At 49.0% G+C, this 18925-nt stretch overlaps 2 protein-coding genes across 3 annotated transcripts in view; both read left to right on the top strand.

Moving 5' to 3' along the window:
* Positions 1–14307, top strand: part of PRPF8 (pre-mRNA processing factor 8) — a 30106-nt gene extending 15799 nt beyond the window's left edge. For both annotated transcript variants that reach the window (XM_055403174.2, XM_055403166.2), the window contains 19 exons: positions 4854–5101; positions 5204–5383; positions 5585–5720; positions 5803–5972; positions 6306–6435; positions 6555–6701; positions 6895–7055; positions 7360–7551; positions 8342–8579; positions 8712–8840; positions 9688–9801; positions 9886–10059; positions 10310–10503; positions 11299–11538; positions 11637–11778; positions 13085–13225; positions 13348–13487; positions 13584–13786; positions 13973–14307. In XM_055403174.2, the coding sequence (XP_055259149.1) occupies positions 4854–5101; positions 5204–5383; positions 5585–5720; positions 5803–5972; positions 6306–6435; positions 6555–6701; positions 6895–7055; positions 7360–7551; positions 8342–8579; positions 8712–8840; positions 9688–9801; positions 9886–10059; positions 10310–10503; positions 11299–11538; positions 11637–11778; positions 13085–13225; positions 13348–13487; positions 13584–13786; positions 13973–14127 (3234 nt within the window). In that variant the 3' untranslated portion in view covers positions 14128–14307. The remainder of the gene's footprint in view (positions 1–4853; positions 5102–5203; positions 5384–5584; positions 5721–5802; positions 5973–6305; positions 6436–6554; positions 6702–6894; positions 7056–7359; positions 7552–8341; positions 8580–8711; positions 8841–9687; positions 9802–9885; positions 10060–10309; positions 10504–11298; positions 11539–11636; positions 11779–13084; positions 13226–13347; positions 13488–13583; positions 13787–13972) is intronic.
* Positions 14308–14451: 144 nt separating this feature from the next.
* RILP (Rab interacting lysosomal protein) lies at positions 14452–18853 on the top strand. The gene is made up of 8 exons (XM_055403249.2): positions 14452–15297; positions 15371–15464; positions 15556–15662; positions 15749–15994; positions 16250–16395; positions 16780–16902; positions 17531–17620; positions 17873–18853. Exons 1-8 carry the CDS (start codon positions 15070–15072, stop codon positions 18015–18017), a joined length of 1179 nt encoding a protein of 392 aa, XP_055259224.1. The 5' UTR covers positions 14452–15069; the 3' UTR covers positions 18018–18853.
* Positions 18854–18925: the final 72 nt, after the last annotated feature.

Genomic DNA, 18925 nt, shown 5'->3' with positions numbered 1-18925 from the left:
AACACTTGCACTCATTCATTCAGTTGTGTCTCGCCCTTTGCATCCCCGTGGACTATAGCCTGCCAGTCTCCTTTGTCCGTGGAATTCTCTAGGCAAGAATACTGGGGTGGGTTGCCATGGCCTCCTCCAGGGGATCTTCCCAACACAGGGACTGCAGATGGGTTCTTTAGCACTAGGGCCACTTGGGACGCCCATAAGAACACATATCCATTGCTAAAATAACATACAATTTTCATGCCCTAAAAATCCCTCTGTGCTTTGTCTCCCCTGCCCCCACCCTAGCCATGTATTTAGTTTTAAATAGAAAAAAAATTGTTCTCTACTATATCATGGTTTAAAAGGATACAGTAAAAGTTATCATTAATTTCTCTAATAGTTATGTTTTCATTTGCAGTAAAAAGAAATACTAACAAAATCCACAAAATACCAACAACCCATTGTCCTAACATCAGTTTTATTTTTCCACATTACATTCCAAGTTGGTCATGTATTATGATGTGCAGGTTGTATACGTTGGATTTGTTTCATTTATGAAGACATAATATGTGTGAAGTTCTTAACCATGGTACATGGTATCACTTAGTGTTGTTTCCTTTTTGCTGCCACTTATCCCCAGAAACTTCTACTGTTAAAGGAACATGACGCTGTCTAGAAATTCATACTTATTCCCTACAGGAAATACAGCACTGGTAGCTACAGCCGAACTGGGGTATTCTGTGATACAAACTGCAGCTTGTGATTCCAAGGGCCAAATACAGTCAGAGAACTTATTACTAAACCTCAGGTATCCTGTTGAAGTCTGTTTGCTTTACTCCCAGATCTAGTCTCTTCTGGCCCCCAGCTGCTTCTGTAGGTCTATTGCTCAGATGCTCGGTTTTGCTTTTGTGACTTGGTTCAGGCTGTTACCTCACTCTGGAGTCACTTCGTACTGCCTGTCCTGAATACTGTTTGCTCAAGGCTGATACCTATGATAACTCCAGCCAGTGTGATCCTTCACTTCAAACAATTGTCTGACAAACATTCCTTACCTTAAAACCTTGATTATATCTTTTGGTACTTTGCAGTTTATTCTCCTTCTTTATTGATCTTTTTCAAAAATTGCTTTTGGTTTAATTTTATTTTTCTCTTTCCTATTTCATTGGTTCTGCTCTTTTTGCTTACTTTGGGTTTAATTTGCTTTTCATTTTCTGGTCTGTTAAAGATTAAATGACAATTTTGGACCTTTATTTTAATGGACATATTCAATGCTGAAAAATCTCCTTTTAAGCACTACTTTAGCTGCATCCCTCAAATTTTGATAAGTTTTCCTTTTCATTCAGTTAAAAATGTTTTCTGGTTTCCCTTGTGAGTTCTTATTTTACCCATACTTAGAAGTATGCTGTTTAATTTTCAAATATTGAGGTGTTTTTCCAGGTACTTCTATGTTATTAGTGTCTAGTTTAACTCTATTATGGTCAGATCTTTATGATCTTAATTTTTAAAATGTAGACTTGTTTCATGGTTTAGCCTATATGGTGACTGTCTCCTGTGTACTTGAAAAGAATCTGTATTCTGCTGTTGTTGGGTTTTATAGATGTCATTTCGGAGAAGGCATGGGCAACCCACTCCAGTACTCTTGCCTGGAAAAATCCCATGGACAAGAGCCTGGTAGGCTGCAGTCCACAGGGTCGCTAAGAGTTGGACATGACTGAGTGACTTCCCTTTCACTTTTCACTTTCATGCATTGGAGAAGGAAATGGCAACCCACTCCAGTGTTCTTGCCTGGAGAGTCCCAGGGACGGGGGAGCCACGTGGGCTGCCGTTTATGGTGTCGCACAGAGTCAGACACGATTGAAGCAACTTAGCAGCAGCAGCAGCAGCAGGCTTATAAAAACACATGACATTTTCCCAGAAATTTATACTTTTTTTGAGCTGAAAGGATGTCTGAAATTCAGACTGCCCTGGTATCTTTTAAGTGTTTAGTGAAAGTTGGACAGACATACTTGGCTTGCAGATGGAAAACCAATGAGTCATCAGGAGATTAGCAGGTTTAGGGGAGTTTAGGTAGCCATCTCACTGAGACAAACTTTTTTCTTCAGAAGCCTGCATATGAGTGATGACCAAGGAGTGTGCCAGGTGGAATACTGTTATCATGTACCTGAAGATACAGCTGGAATTAGAAATTAGCTTTACAACTAGTGCACACATAGACATTTCAGTAGATAGAAGCAGCACTGTTGACACCCTGACAAGGTATATATAGTTCATACCCTTGGGCATAATTGTATGCTTTGGTTTTTTATGAGTCTTAATATTTCAACAGGTCCATCATTTTTTTTTTGCTTCATGTATTTTGTGGCTGTGTTATGAAGTATGCAGTATATTGGCATTATCGTATCTTAATGAATTGACTCCTTTATCATCATGAAATGTCCTTTATTCCTTGTAATGTTCTCTGCTCTAAAGTATGTCTGGTATCAGTACTATCCCTTTAGCTTTGTTTTGTGTGTGCATGGATGTCTTTTTCCATCTTTATACTTTTAACCTGTGTCATTATAATTAAAGTTAACTTCTTACAGATTGCACTTAGTTGGTTCTTGCTTTTTAAATTCATTTGAACAGTCTTTGCCATACGAGTAGTCTAAACACTCCAATTAAGTTTGAGATAACTATCAATATGGTCGAGTTTAAATCTGCCATCTGTTCTTTGTTCTGATTTTTTTCCTCTTTTCCTGCCTTCTTTTTAACTGATTTTTTAAACACGAGAAAAACAAAGGTTTCATAACATAAGTCTGTGAAAGAGACCCAGAAAAACTTGAATAACTAATTTTCCCAGTTTCTTTTGGATTAAGTGGGGATTTTGGTATGATTTTAATTTATCTCCACTCTGATTGTTAGCTACAGTTCTTTGGTTTTTTTGGTGGCTCTAGGGCTTACAGTGTACATCTCTGTCTTACCATGACCACTAGTCTATTACATTACATATTGTATGATAACCTTACAGTAGTTTACTTTCATTTTTCCCCTCGTTCTTTGTAGAGTTAACTGTACCTATATTATAAACACAGTGATACATTGTTGCTCTTTTGGCTTTAAACAGCCTTTTAATCTTCTATAGAAACTACAAAATGAGAAAAAAAAATGTCTTTTTACCCACATACTGTTTCTGGTGTTCTTCATGAACACCAAAAGATCCATATTTCCATCTGGTATTTTCTTTCTGCTTGAAGAATTTCCTTTAACATCGCTTGTAGTAAGTGTCTACTAGCAGTGAATATGCTCTGCTTTTGTTTGTCAGGAAAAGTATTTATTTTGCCTTCATTATTTTCTTCTGAAGCTTTAAAATGTTGTTAATCCCATCAATATATTTTAAATTTTCAGATACTGAAATTTTTATCTCTGGAAGTTTCATTTGAGTCTTTAACTATTTCTCTCCTCGTTATGTTCATGTTTTATATATTCAAACATAATTATAAATGCTGTAGGTGTTTGTCTACTAATTCCATCATCTGTTGTTTCTGTTTAATTTATTTTTGGCTGTGCTGGGTCTTCGTTGCTGTGTAGGCTTTCTTTAGTTGCAGCGAGCGAGGGCTACTCTTTAGTTGAGGTGGGTGAGTTTTCGTTGCAGTGTCTTCTCTTGTGGAGCACAGGCTCTAGGGCACGTGGGCTTCAGTAGTTGCATCATGCAGGCTCAGTAGTTGCAGCTCACGACAGATTTGTTGCATCATGCGGGCTCTTTCGTGTGGTGCACGTAGTTATGTCCTGTGGGCTCTGGAGCATGTGGCCTCAGTAGTTGCAGTACTGGGACTTAGTTGCTTCACAGCATGTGGGATCTTAGTTCCCCAATCAGGATTCAAACCCGCATCTGCAGCATTGCTAGGTGAATTCTTAAGCACTGGACCACCAGGGAAGCCCCTGTATTTGCTGTCTATATGGATTTGTTTATTCTGGACGTTTCCTATAAGTGGATCATGGATATGACCTTTTTCATCTGGCTTCTTTCACTTAGCATGTTTTCAAGGTTTATCCATGTTGTAGCATATATGGGTACTTCAGCCCTTTTCATGGATAATACTTCGTTATATGGCTATACAGCATTTTGTTTGTCAGTAGATGGACATTTGGGGTTTTTCTAATTTCTGGCTATTATGAATAATGCTTTTATGAACAATCTGTGTATACATTTTTAATGTGACTTTTTAATTAATGTATTTATTTCAGCTGTGCTGGGTCTTCACTGCTGTGCATGGTCTTTGTCTAGTTGGAGCAGGCGAGGACTACTCTGGTTGTGTGTGGGTATTTCATTGTGGAGGCTTCTCTTGTTGCGGAGCTTGGGCCCTAGAGCTCAGCCTCAGTAGTTGTGGTGCATGGACTTAGTTGCCCTGTGGTGTGTGGAATCTTCCTGGACCAGAGAGCACACCCTTGTGCCCTGCATTGGCAGGTGGATTCTTAACCACTGGACCACCAGGGAAGTCCATGTACACATTTTTGTGTGGACATAAGTTTTTATTTTTCTTGGGTATATACCTGGGAGTAGGATTATTGGGTCATACAGTTACTCTGTTTAACCTTTGGAGGAACTGCCAGGATGTTTCAGTGTGTCTATACTGTTTTATATTCCCACTAGCAGTATATGATAATTGTGTTTTCTCCACATTCTTGCTAATACTTGTCACTCACTCATCGCCATTCCAATGGGTATTAAGTATATCTCATAGTGATTTTGATTTATACACACCTCCCTAATGACATTGAGCTCAACTCTTTCTTGAGAACTGGAGAGAATGTTGCCAAATGTATCTAGTGATTCCCAGCCACACGCCCTCTCCCTGCAATGAGTTATTGATGATTTACTTTCTCCTCACTGTCTTCAGATTGTGAATAAGTGGAACACAGCTCTTATTGGCCTTATGACATACTTTCGAGAGGCTGTGGTAAACACCCAGGAGCTCCTGGACTTGCTGGTGAAGTGTGAGAACAAAATCCAGACACGAATCAAGATTGGCCTCAACTCCAAGATGCCAAGTCGATTCCCCCCTGTCGTTTTCTACACCCCTAAGGAGTTGGGTGGACTTGGCATGCTCTCAATGGGCCATGTGCTCATTCCCCAGTCTGACCTCAGGTAGGACTTCACTAAGAATCTTGCTGGACCCTGAGGAAAAGGGGATGTTTCTTCATTTTTAGCCTTTGTTTTTCTTCTAATCTTGGTTGTGCCCCCGAACAGGTGGTCCAAGCAGACAGATGTAGGTATCACACACTTCCGTTCAGGGATGAGCCATGAAGAAGACCAGCTGATTCCCAATTTGTATCGCTACATACAGCCATGGGAGAGTGAGTTCATTGATTCTCAGCGGGTCTGGGCTGAGTATGCACTCAAGAGACAAGAGGCCATTGCTCAGAACAGGTGGGCATCCACGAGGGTATAGCAGTCCTGTCAGGGGAGGAAGGGTGACCTTTGAGCCCTGCTTAGAGGTGAGGGCAGAGCATGCTGTATTTTGTGGAGTCAAGGAAGTAGGTTCTATATCTGACTATATTTATCCTTGGCTAGGGAGGAATGCTGAACTTTTCAGACATGTATTTAAGTTTGATCTTTTTTCCTTGGCAGACGACTCACCCTGGAAGATCTAGAAGATTCATGGGATCGTGGCATTCCTCGAATCAACACTCTATTCCAGAAGGACAGGCATACACTGGCTTATGATAAGGGCTGGCGTGTTCGAACTGACTTTAAGCAATACCAGGTACTGGAGGGGACTGTGGCTATTGTGGGAACCTGGGGCAGTGGGCTCCTGGAAGCTTGACTGGACCTGCCGTGCCTTCTAGGTTTTGAAGCAGAACCCTTTCTGGTGGACACATCAGCGGCATGATGGGAAGCTCTGGAACCTGAACAACTACCGTACCGACATGATCCAGGCCCTGGGCGGCGTGGAAGGCATTCTGGAACACACCCTTTTCAAGGGCACTTATTTTCCTACCTGGGAGGGGCTTTTCTGGTGAGGATTCTATTCTCATCTTAACAGTTGCTAGTTGGTTTTTATTCATTGATTTATTTTTTGGCAGTGCCACAGGGCTTGCAGGGTCTTAGTTCTCTGATGAGTAATCAAACCTGCACCCCCTGCATTGGAAGTGTGGAGTCTTAACCACTGGACCACCAGGGAAACCCCTGTTCTCTCCACAGTGCTCTCACATGTCACAGCTCTCTTGAATTCATCTCCTGTGTGCCTTTGTTTCTACTGTGGTGTTTCCCAGACAGCCACCCCAAGAGGTCAGCAGTGCTCTGGGGGGATGGCAGGACGTCACTTTACCTAATCTCTTCTGTTTCCCAGGGAGAAAGCCAGTGGTTTTGAGGAGTCCATGAAGTGGAAGAAGCTCACCAATGCTCAGCGATCAGGATTGAACCAGATTCCCAATCGTAGATTCACCCTCTGGTGGTCTCCAACCATCAACCGAGCCAACGTGAGTGTGATTGGTAGACATGGGAATGGGAAGCTAAAAGCAAGGCTTTCTCCCTCCTTAACTATATCCTGAGGACCAGAGTCTCTCGGTCTCTACTGTCCTTCTCCTTCTCCCGTCAGGTGTACGTGGGCTTTCAGGTGCAGCTGGACCTGACTGGCATCTTCATGCACGGCAAGATCCCCACACTGAAGATCTCTCTTATCCAGATCTTCCGAGCTCACTTGTGGCAGAAGATCCACGAGAGCATCGTTATGGACTTGTGTCAGGTGTGCTTGAATTGAGGGGAAAGGATGCCACAGAAAGTCCAGCTCACTCTTTTGGGTTTGGAAATCCACCCTCGGAACTCCAAGGATGAGACTTCTGTTGTGGTCCCAGCTGCCCCATTATCTTCAGTTCTGTCAACCCCCATTCCAAGCGGGCTTCGATAATCAGTCATAACATTTCCACCTTTACCTCCAGGTATTTGATCAGGAACTGGATGCACTGGAAATCGAGACAGTTCAGAAGGAGACAATCCACCCCCGAAAGTCCTATAAGATGAATTCTTCCTGTGCAGATATCCTGCTGTTTGCATCCTATAAGTGGAATGTCTCCCGGCCCTCATTGCTGGCCGACTCTAAGTGAGTGCCTTCTGAGCTGGCCCTGGGCATCTGGGAACCTTCATTTTACTGTTCTTCTAGCAGCAGTACTTTTGAAATTGTACCTGGCTGCCTTTCTAATTAGAAGCCAGTGCTACCTCCTGATTTCTGTCGACACCTTCAACCAGGTCTGCTGATTGTCTGGTGCATCTTGCTGATCTGGAATAGGAGAGGGGTTGGTTTTAAGATGTAGACGGAGCGATTGAGAGTTCTTGGTGTTCTGGGGATATTGGTTGTGCCAATGTCTTCCTGGAAGCCTAGACTCCTGACCCCTCTCCACTTTCAGGGATGTGATGGATAGCACCACCACTCAGAAGTATTGGATTGACATACAATTGCGCTGGGGGGACTATGATTCCCATGACATTGAGCGTTATGCCCGGGCCAAGTTCTTGGACTACACCACAGACAACATGAGTATCTACCCTTCGCCCACTGGTGTGCTCATTGCCATTGACCTGGCATATAACCTGCATAGGTAAGTTGAGGCTCAAAAGCATGTGTTATTCATCAGCCCCATACTTTAATTTTTAAAAATTATTTATTTTTAGCTCATGGATAATTGCTTTACAGCATTGTGTTAGTTTCTGCCGTTCATCAACATGAATTGGTCATAGATGTATCATACGGCCCCTCCCTCTTGAACCTCTCTCCCACCCCATTAATTTTTATTTTATATTGAATTATAGTTGTTGTGTTAACGTCAGGTACACAGCAAAGTGACTTAGTTTTGCATACACCTGTATCAGTTTTTTTTCAGATTCAGATTCCATGTAGGTTATTACACAGTATTGAGTAGTTAGCTGTGGTATACAATAGGTCCTTGTTACTTATCTAGTTTATATACGGCAGTGTGTATATGGTGGAGAAGGAAATGGCAACCCACTCCAGTGTTCTTGCTTGGAGAATCCCAGGGACGGGGGAGCCTGGTGGGCTTCCATCTATGGGGTCACACAGAGTCGGACACGACTGAAGTGACTTAGCAACTTAGCAGTAGCAGTGTGTATATGTTATTATCAGCCTCCTAATTCGTCCCTCCCCCCACCCCATACTTCAGTATGCATATGCTTTTTGGTTTGCCCAGGTGAGGTTGAGTTTTGCCGGTTTGTTCATCTGGGTCACTGACTCTTCTTCGCTTCTGTGTACATGAGCAGGCACTTTGATCTCAGCCTGGCGAACAGTCTTTTCTTCCTCTGTAGTTGCATTTTGCCTTGTTCCTGGGACTTCTAGTCTGCTCTTAATCTTTCTTGTCTCTTCCCCCTTCACAGTGCTTATGGAAACTGGTTCCCTGGCAGCAAGCCTCTCATACAGCAGGCCATGGCTAAGATCATGAAGGCAAATCCTGCCTTGTATGTGTTACGTGAACGGATCCGTAAGGGGCTGCAGCTCTATTCATCTGAGCCCACTGAGCCCTATCTGTCCTCTCAGAACTACGGTGAGCTCTTCTCCAACCAGATTATCTGGTTTGTGGATGACACTAATGTCTACAGAGTGACTATCCATAAGGTAAGAGACGCATGTGGGGGTGTGGGGATTTGTATATGCCTCTGGGAGGGTGACTGGGCAAGTGTGTGCATGCTGGAAGGAAGGCAGGCTGATTGTGTCTAGACTGTGCTAACCGATGTAATCATTCTTTAGACCTTTGAAGGGAACTTGACCACCAAGCCCATCAATGGGGCCATCTTCATCTTCAACCCACGCACAGGGCAGCTGTTTCTCAAGATAATTCACACATCTGTGTGGGCTGGACAGAAGCGTTTGGGGCAGGTGAGCCTGTTAAAGGGTAGAGAGGCTGTAGAACCTTGCTGCCTCTTATTCTTTGGCATTGGGTGGATGTGTGAGAGAGAATCTCCCTGTTTCTCTCTTTGCAAGTTTGAGGGTATCTCATTTACACTTTTCCCCCTGAATTACCTAACTTGGGAAGTGTTCCTACAAGAAGTCCAAGAATAACTGAGGTCCTTCATCACCTACTAACTGGGCTCTCTGCTTCCTGAATCTTCTATCTTGAAGAGGGCTATGAAAAATCATCTTTCCAAAGGGAACACACACTCTTAAAATGTCAGGTTTCACCAAATCGCTTCTCTACCTCAAAGCCTTTGGTAACCCCTTATTTCTTGCTAAGTTAACTCTTTGGTTTTCTAGATACTTAATATCTAGGTAGGCTGTCATTTGTCCAGCCACAGTTTCTCTTCCTCTGTAGCATGTGCCCTCTGTCAGTCATTCCAGGATCCTGGTATCCGGAACCCTGGTGAACGTCTCCGCCTCCGGGGCTTTGCTAGAGTGGACTCTTCCCTCAGCTCTGTTAATCACCGCCTTACTCACTCCTCGAGACACCTGTCTTTGTGCAGCTTTTTGTGACCTTGAGCCGTAATTTCTTTTGTCCCTGACATAGTGTGTATATATGCAAACACTAGCTTGTGTGAGCCTTGTCTGGCCAGCTAGGTTGAAACATACTTTGGGGCAAGACAGTTGGACATTTTTTTCTACCGAACAGTTAATAGCATGTAGTAGAAACATAGGGTAAGGGTAAGTGTTTCAAGACTGGGAGGTTCTGTTTTATCTGACCTGGGAGGGCAGAAACTCAGTTTCCCTGTCCTCCTCTCTTGTTTATTAGTTGGCTAAATGGAAGACCGCTGAGGAGGTGGCTGCCCTGATCCGATCTCTGCCCGTGGAGGAGCAGCCCAAGCAGATCATTGTCACTAGGAAAGGCATGCTGGATCCACTGGAGGTGAGAGGTGGTGAATGAGGTAGAAGGAAAGAGGGCTGAGACCTGCTGGCTCTGTTTCTAAACTTGGACTTGATCTTGTCTCAGGTACACTTGCTGGACTTCCCCAATATTGTGATTAAAGGATCAGAGCTCCAGCTCCCCTTCCAGGCTTGCCTCAAGGTGGAGAAGTTTGGGGATCTCATCCTTAAAGCCACTGAGCCGCAGATGGTTCTCTTTAACCTCTATGACGACTGGCTCAAGACTATCTCATCTTACACGGTATGAAACAACCTTGCTGGGATCGTCACTCTGAAAAGAGTGGGTTTGGGGTCACAAGAAAGTCCTGTGCCTTAGCTTTCTCCACAGGCCTCTTGGGGGGTTATTTTCACCTCATCCACCTGTGGATGGGCCAGTGCCCCTGCTTGTGGTGAGGGGGACACCTTAGGGTGTGAGTCTCCGAAGGGATGGGCTGGAGGAGAGGGAAGAAGGTCCAGTAGCCGACCTCCCGTGCCGCCACACCTCTCCCCAGGCCTTCTCCCGCCTCATCCTGATTCTGCGCGCCCTGCACGTGAACAACGACCGGGCGAAGGTGATCCTGAAGCCAGACAAGACTACGATCACAGAGCCACACCACATCTGGCCCACTCTGACTGACGAGGAGTGGATCAAGGTGGAGGTGCAGCTCAAGGACCTTATCTTGGCTGACTACGGCAAGAAAAACAAGTGAGCGGTGACGGGGGCTCCGGATGAGAGCCGCGAGGGCTGAAATATGCGGCTACGGTTTCTGGGATTTTCGAAACATTTAAGCGGAAACGATCCTCAAGAAATTGCCATGGAGATGCCTATAGTCAGTGTCTTCTGATGGTATAGGAAGTGTCCGTGTCTCGGGGCTCAAACTGACTCTTGGGCACTGTTCCTCAGCAGAGGCACTGTTGCCATTTTGAGCAGGGTGTTTCTTTACTGTCCATGCAGTCCAGGGAGTTCTAACATCCCAGACCCCTCAGTACCATAGCTCATCACACAGACACACACACAGTCCATGCAGTAGAGGGAGTTCTCACATCCCAGACCCCACAGTAGCACAGCTAATAAAACACGCTTTCCTTCTTTCTCTTTCCCTGTCATTTTTGCAACCAAAAATGTCCATAGATTTCCAGACGCTGGTAAGGGTGACTGATGTGTCAACTCTGACTGAGAACTTGTTCCAGGATTTTTGTTTTTGAAAGTTTTTCCAATTTCAGGGCACTTTTTGTTGAGGTAGAATGGGAGGTGTGGTTTCTAAATCTGTTTTGAGCATGGTCAAAAGGTGTACAGGCACAGGGTCAGCCTGGGATGTGATAAATCTGATCCATATTAGTGTATTTCCACTTCACACTTGCTGTATAAGTATCACTTAGGATTGTCTGGGGTCAGGGTACATATGGGCTCCGTTTCTCACCCAGTTAACATGCTTGCAGTTAGGGGCATAAGTGACCAAGGGAAGGGATCATTGTGGTGTGACTCACACTGTCCCCACAGTGTGAATGTGGCATCGCTGACACAGTCAGAAATCCGGGACATCATCCTGGGGATGGAGATCTCGGCGCCATCACAGCAGCGGCAGCAGATCGCTGAGATTGAGAAGCAGACCAAGGAACAGTCGCAGCTGACTGCAACCCAGACTCGCACTGTCAACAAGCATGGTGATGAAATAATCACCTCCACCACCAGCAACTACGAGACCCAGACTTTCTCCTCTAAGACTGAATGGAGGGTCAGGTAGTGCAGGGGGCAAGAGGGGTGGGGGTGGGAAGGCCTGCTGGTGCCACACGAGGTGCTTGACTTGAGAAATGCCAACATTCCCTGCCTGTGTTTAGGGCCATATCTGCCGCCAACCTGCACCTAAGGACCAATCACATCTATGTTTCATCTGATGACATCAAGGAGACTGGGTACACCTACATCCTTCCCAAGAACGTGCTTAAGAAGTTTATCTGCATATCTGACCTTCGGGCCCAAGTGAGTATGTTTTTCCAACTAGGCCGTGGTGCGTGCTGAGCATTTTTGAGCCTAAAACTCACCTGAGATTTCCTGGAACTGGAGGTGATGGTTTTGAAATTCATGATGAGTAAAGTATATATCCAACCAGTCCATTCTAAAAGAGATCAATCCTGGGTGTTCATTGGAAGGACTGATGCTAAAGCTGAAGCTGCAATACTTTGGCCACCTCATGCGACGAGTTGACTCACTGGAAAAGACTCTGATGCTGGGAAAGGTTGGGGGCGGGAGGAGAAGGGGATGACCGAGAGTGAGATGGCTAGATGGCATCACCGACTCTGTGGACATGAGTTTGAGTGAACTCCGGGAGTTGGTGATGGACAGGGAGGCCTGGCGTGCTGTGATTCATGGGGTCGCGGAGAGTCGACTGAGCGACTGAACTGAACTGAACTGAACTGAAAGTATATATAAGGATAGCCAAAACAGGGAGGAAGGTTTTGGCCCCCACCAGATACCAAAGCATTGTAAAGCTGTGGCAATTGAGAGGATGATCTGTGATTGGCCTAGAAGTTATTGGATGGAAGTATCATATAGTCAGAAACAGATTCATGTGTATACAATAAATCAGGTGTATCACTTGAGGATTCTACTTCATCTGTGGGATTAAATGTGTTTTATGATATTGAAATAATCAGCAAAAGGAGATTTGATCCCTACTTTGTGGTACTTACAGAAGTAAAATCCAGGTGGAATAAAAATCTGGATGTAAAATACTAAACTCTAGTAGAGTATTAGAAGAAAATATCTATTGTCTTAGTGATGGAATAATCTTAAATAAGATATACAGCACAAAACCATCATCAAAATGATTAACTTGTGTGTGACGAAGAGTACCACAAAAGACAAAAAGAGGAGGAAATAAAAGATAACTAAAAGATTGGGCAAAGAGTTTGAAGGTAGTTTCGAAGAGAAACTGAAGGTGGAAAAAAGTGCTGCAGAGTGCTGGGTTTAAAGATGTGTACAGCTTGTTGAATGCCTGAGCTGTGTACTTGTGTGCTCATTTGTTTATGGATACTGTACTTATACTTAAATAATCAACTGGGGAATGTGTGAGCAGTGCCGATTTCTGGGCCCCACCCAAGATTCTGATGTGATTAAGTCTGAGATGAGGTCCATGTTTAATATTTTGAATAAGCACCCCCAGGCTTTTTTGGTGCAGGAGATTCTGGCCACATTTTGGGGAATTCTGTCCTTGTTCCTGGAGAAGGGAATTAAGCACAAAGCTGGTACTAAGAATCTCTTTGGTTGCTGACCCCCTTGTCTCCAGATTGCAGGATACCTGTATGGGGTGAGCCCACCAGATAACCCCCAGGTGAAGGAGATCCGCTGCATCGTGATGGTACCACAGTGGGGCACTCACCAGACAGTGCACTTGCCTGGCCAGCTGCCCCAGCACGAGTACCTCAAGGTTAGTGGAGGAAGTGGGAGAGCTGCGGCTCCCTGCTCTCGGGGTGGTGGAGGGAAGGCAGAGGTTATACTCCTGGGTGGGATTCCTGGGCTCTAAAGAGCTTTCCACTGCTCTTCCTATAGGAGATGGAACCCTTAGGTTGGATCCACACTCAGCCCAACGAGTCTCCCCAGCTGTCACCCCAGGATGTCACCACCCATGCCAAGATCATGGCTGACAACCCATCTTGGGATGGCGAGAAGACCATTATCATCACCTGCAGGTGGGCTTGAGGCCCCTTGGGAGGAAGGGTGATGGGAGGCATTGCAGGCCCAGAATGGTGGCCTGAGCTCTGACTCTGTCCTCATTCCTCTTCCAGCTTCACACCAGGCTCCTGCACCCTGACAGCCTACAAGCTGACCCCCAGTGGTTATGAATGGGGCCGCCAGAACACAGACAAGGGCAACAACCCCAAAGGCTACCTACCCTCGCACTACGAGAGGGTCCAGATGCTGCTGTCGGATCGCTTCCTTGGCTTCTTTATGGTCCCTGCCCAGTCCTCGTGGAATTACAACTTCATGGGTATGTGGGGCAGGGGGTGGGGTGGGGTGGGGTGGGGGCAGGTATGCACTGGAAAGTGGGGATGAGGTTAGGCTGCCACCCTTAGCACTTGGGCCCAGATTCTGGTCTAGAGATGATGGCCCAGGGACCCAGGCTGGGTGAGGCGGGTGGGGCTTGTCAACGTTGGCCTCTTCCTTCTACTCCAAGGTGTCCGGCATGATCCCAACATGAAGTATGAGCTGCAGCTGGCAAACCCCAAAGAGTTCTACCACGAGGTGCACCGGCCCTCCCACTTCCTCAACTTCGCGCTCCTGCAGGAGGGCGAGGTCTACTCTGCGGACCGAGAGGACCTCTATGCGTAGTCGTCTCCACTTCCTTGCTCCAGCCTTCTGGTCAAGGCTAGAGCCTGTGACCCCACAGACAAGCTGGTGACATTCAGCAGCTTGGCCCCTTTTTCCTCTCTTTTGTGCTTGTGATGTTGTGGACCTCGTGGTGACTTGTAATTGTGAAAAAGTATAATAATAAATTTTGTATAAATAGGAGGTTTTGAAGCTTCTTTTCCCCTGTGTTCAGATTTTGGGTGTAGTGATGGCAGACGCTGGACGTGTTCACAGCAAGCTGCTGGACTGAGCCTTGAGGCCCCATGTTTGGAGCTGTGGGGATAAATATCCTCTAAGCTCAGTGAGCTGAAGAGAAGTTGGGCCTTCACACCCCTGCTGCTATGACCACATTTGCCAGTTTTCCCCCAAATACTTGTAAACCCTCACTGCTCTTCAGCATCTCTTGGAGCAGTCACTGTTTTGAGTGTAGAAGCTCCTGCCTTATTCTCTGTAGCTGTAGAGCCCAGCTTAGCCCCTTAAGTTTTGTGTCACTCTCAGCCTGTCCTGGAAACAGGCACATGGCTGAACAGTTGACTGCCACTGGCTGAGGTCAGTGACAGCCCTCCTACCTCTCACCTCTTGGCTGGAGAGTTGGCAGCCAAGTCAGGCCCCATGACTCTAGACACAGGGGTGGAGCCTGGTGTGGACACTGGGGAGGGCTTGACGAAAGTGACCACTTACAGCCCTGGGCCTCAGTTCCTGGACGCCTGGCCGGAATGTCCTACTTCCTGTGACCTTGGGGGCTTTAACAGGACAGGGTCCAGGGCCCTGAGACTCCGAGCCTTTTCCCTGAACCGCTCCTCCCTTGTCGCTTCTACCCCGCCCTCTACTGTCCTAAGCTGCTTCCTGGGCCGGGGCTGATTGGCTTTTTCCTGCCCCAGTTGGGGGAGGAGGGTGTCTCAGCCCTGGTCGCCTTCGGGGGATATGGAGCCCAGAAGGGCGGCGCCTGGGGCGCATGGCTGGGGGCCTCGGGTGGCCGTGGGATCGGGGACGGCCGCGGAGCTCGTGTACCACCTAGCGGGGGCTCTGGGCGCTGAGCTGCAGGAGCTGGCGCGCCGCTTCGGGCCGGAGGCGGCGGCCGGGCTCGTGCCGCTGGTGGTGCAGGCGCTGGAGCTCCTGGAAAAGGCGGCCGTGGGGCCCGCCCCGGACTCGGTGAGTCACGGCGCCCTTCCCCAGCCGCCCGCCGGGCCAGCGGGGGCTAACCTTGACAGCGCGGCCTCCCCAGCTGCAGGTATTCGCGCAGCAGGCGGAACTCGAGCTGCGGCGGCTGCGAGAGGAGAACGAGCGCCTCCGCAGAGAGTTGCGCTCTGGACCACAGGGTGAGTGCGGGCCTGCGGGGCTCCGTGGTCGGGGCGGCTCAGGGCTCCCCCCACACCCGCGGGCCCGCCGCTGAGAACGCCCCTTCCTCAGAGGAGCGCGCTCTGCTGCGGCAGCTCAAGGAGGTGACCGACCGCCAGCGGGACGAACTCCGGGCGTACAACCGCGACCTGCTGCAGCGCAGCCAGGAGACCGAGGCGGTGAGGGCGGGGCGGGGCGACGTGCGGGGGCGGGGCCCTGCCGGCCCCAGGCGCCCCTCCCACCAGCCCCTTGGCCCCGCCCACAGTTGCAGGAGCAGCTGCAGCGCCTCCTGCTGGTGAATGCGGAGTTGCGGCAGAAGTTGGCCGCGGTACAAACCCAGCTACGCGCCGCGCGGGACCGCGAGAGCGAACGAGAGCAGCGGCGCGAAGCGGCCGTGGAGCCGCCTCCAGAGCCGGTGCAGGGCCAGGCCGCGGGGCCCGGGTGCGAGCAGAGGCGGGAGTCCGAGCGGGCGGCCGCGGGCACAAGAGCCCCGGGCACCCCCGAGGACCCGGTGAGTGCCCGATGAGGGACCGGTCCGGCTCTCGGTGGGCACTCAGGAAAGTTTCGCTGTGCTGCGTAGCAGGGCCACCAGGCTATCTAGAAGGTGGTTACGAGTGTGCGCCCCCAGCCGGCCTCCGCCCCTACTCTCAGCCAGAGCCCCGGCCTGGCACCCATGGTAGCGCCCTGGCCTCCCAAGTCTCCCTGCCAGTCCTCTCGCGTCCCTGTCCAACCGAGGCGCTCCCTGACCAAGCCTGTCCTTCCACAGGCGGATGCCCTGCTGCCGCCAGGGCTCCCCGCCAAGGCAGGGCAGTGCGGCTTCAGTCGAGAGGAGGTTCAGCAGATCCTTCAGGAGCGGAATGAGCTCAAAGCCAACGTGTTCCTGCTGAAGGAGGAGCTGGCCTACTTCCAGCGGTGAGGGCGCCGGGCAGGGCCCGGAGGCTCCGGGGCGCCAGGCGCACCTGTTCCCTGGCCTCAGTTCACCCGCCTCATTCTTTGAGTGGTTGATACGGCCACGGTGTCGTGTGCCAGGCACCGTGCTGGGCACTGGAGGACGTGAGTCACATAGTCCCTGCCTTCCTGGATCTTCTTCCACACGGGGGAGGCCCAGTGCTGAGGGTCAGCAGCAGTGGCTGTCAAGGAAGTACTCCCAGGAGGGGTGATACCTAAACTCAGGAGGGGAGGGGTTAGCAAAGCAGAGTGTTCCCAAAAGGGGGAACAACATGCACAGGTACTTGGGTCGAGACCTATTCTTCGCATCCCCACTGCTTTGTCTCTGCCTTTCCTCCTCCTCTGCAGGGAGCTGCTCACAGACCACCGGGTCCCTGGGCTTCTGCTCGAAGCCATGAAGGTAGCTGTCAAGAAGCAGCGGAAGAAGATCAAGGCCAAAATGTTAGGGACTCCAGAGGAAGCAGAGAGCAGGTAAGTCCTGGCCTCCATTCCCACTGAGCCTGGTCACCTGCTGAACCCATTGCCTCCGACTGTGCTTGTCACCAAGCTTAGCCACCTCTGGAACCTTCTAACCTGGCCTGGTCACCCCCTGCCAAGCCTGCCGTCCTGAGCCCACCACCTTCTCGCTGGATCACAGTTGCTCCCACCTGCCCTGCTCGCTGCTCATCCTGACTCTGCCTCTCCACAGTCGGTTTTCGGTTTCTTTGGTTTCTTGTCTTGGCTGCATCTGTTTGTTCTCAGACAGGTAAAAGTAAGGCTGTAGCTGCAGGCCCTGTCCGCGGCCTGCTATGTATCTGACTAGAAAATAAAAGCCTCAAGATGCGCTCTGTCTCCCCAGATCTTGCCTCTCTCCAGCTCTCTTTTTTTAACTTTTTATGTTGGCGTGTAGAGGATTAACAGTGTCGTGTAACGGTTTCAGGCGTACAGCAAAGTGATTCAGTTTCCTTCACTCCAGCTGTGGGGGCCCCAAAGTCGCTCTGTCCTCCCCTTCCTGCTCCTGGGGGCTGCACAGAAGGCTGAACGTAGCGGACTCACCTTGGCCCTCAGGGCCTTGATAAAGGACCCTCACGTCTCCTCTCCTCTCTCTTCTCTGCCTCAGTGACGATGAGGATGGCTCATGGCTCCTGCTCTCCAGCGATAAGGGAGACCATTCTGAACCCCCAGCCCCTGAGTCCAGAATACGGAGTTTGTATGTTGAGGAAGGGAAGGACGAATGTGGTGGGGGTGGAGGGTGGAGGGGCCCACCTTCCCTCCCGCTGCCCCAAGCGAGTAGCATGCCCGTCCCCTCCTGCTCCTCTGGCGGCCCCTTTACCGCCCCCTGCCTCATGCTGCCCTTTCTTGCTCTGGGTCCCCTTTTTACAGCACCCCCTGCCGCCCTCAGCCCCTGTCCTTGACCTCCCTGGCAGCCAGGCTCAAAGCACCTCTTGGCTCTCCCCCCCAGCTTTGGCCAGTGGTATCGGGGTGAAGCAGAGGTCCCTGGGACCGAGACCAGCAGTGTGGCTCCCAGCCAGCTACAGGGAGGAGAGGAGACTCCGCAGACACCCCACCTGGAGCCAGTGGGCAGCCCGACAGCCCCCGACTCCTGACGGGTCCTGCTGTGCTCTCAATGAACATCTTTGTTTGGGGTCTCAGCTGCCCCAGAGGCCTGACCTTGGAGTCTGTCTGTGGTTGAATGTGTGACCTCAAAGGATCGGGCTCCCTCCTTCCCTGCCCTCCTCCCTGGCTCTTCTCTAATCCTGGTCCGAGCTGGGGTCTGATGGGAGTTCAGCCTACTTTCCTTCCTATCAGTTCAGTTTAGTCGCTCAGTGGTGACCAACTCTTTGCGACCCCATGGACTGCAGCACACCAGACCTCCCTGTCCATCCCAGAGTTTACTCAAACTCATGTCCATTGAGTCGGTGATGCCATCCAACCATCTCATTATCTGTCGTCCCCTTCTCCTGCCTTCAATCTTTCCCAGCACCAGGGTCTTTTCCAATGAGTCAGTTCTTCCCATCAGGTGGCCAAATTATTGGAGTTTCAGCTTTAGCATGAGTCCTTCCAATGAATATTCAGGACTGATTTCCCTTAGGATGGACTGGTTGAATCTCCTTGCAATCCAAGGGACTCTCAAATGTCTTCTCCAACACCACAGTTCAAAAACATCAATTCTTTATAGTCCAACTCTCACATCCATATAAGACTACTGGAAAAACCATAGCTTTGACTAGATGGACTTTGTTGGCCAAGTAATGTCTCTGCTTTTTAATATGCTGTCCTTCCTATACCTCTGTGCCAAGCCTCAGGGGCCAGATAAAAGTGCTGCTTCTCTGAGTTTCAGTTTCCCCTTCTGTGAAACAGAGAGCTGACTGCCCTCCTCCCAGGTGTTTGTACAGATGGCCTAAGCTATTGGAATAAAGCAACTGCCCGTGATACCCAGAAACGGCTCCACGTCTTTCTGTCAGTGATCTGCCCCTGCCCAGCTCTGCCAGGATGGTCCCCTTGGTTGTCACTG

Source organism: Moschus berezovskii, chromosome 20 (genome assembly GCF_049115385.1).
Source record: "Moschus berezovskii isolate FMDL1 chromosome 20, NW_MosBer_1.0, whole genome shotgun sequence".
NCBI classification, from domain to species: Eukaryota; Metazoa; Chordata; class Mammalia; order Artiodactyla; family Moschidae; genus Moschus; species Moschus berezovskii.
Note: the sequence above shows the minus strand (reverse complement) of the source record. Positions and strands in the feature narration are given on the sequence as shown.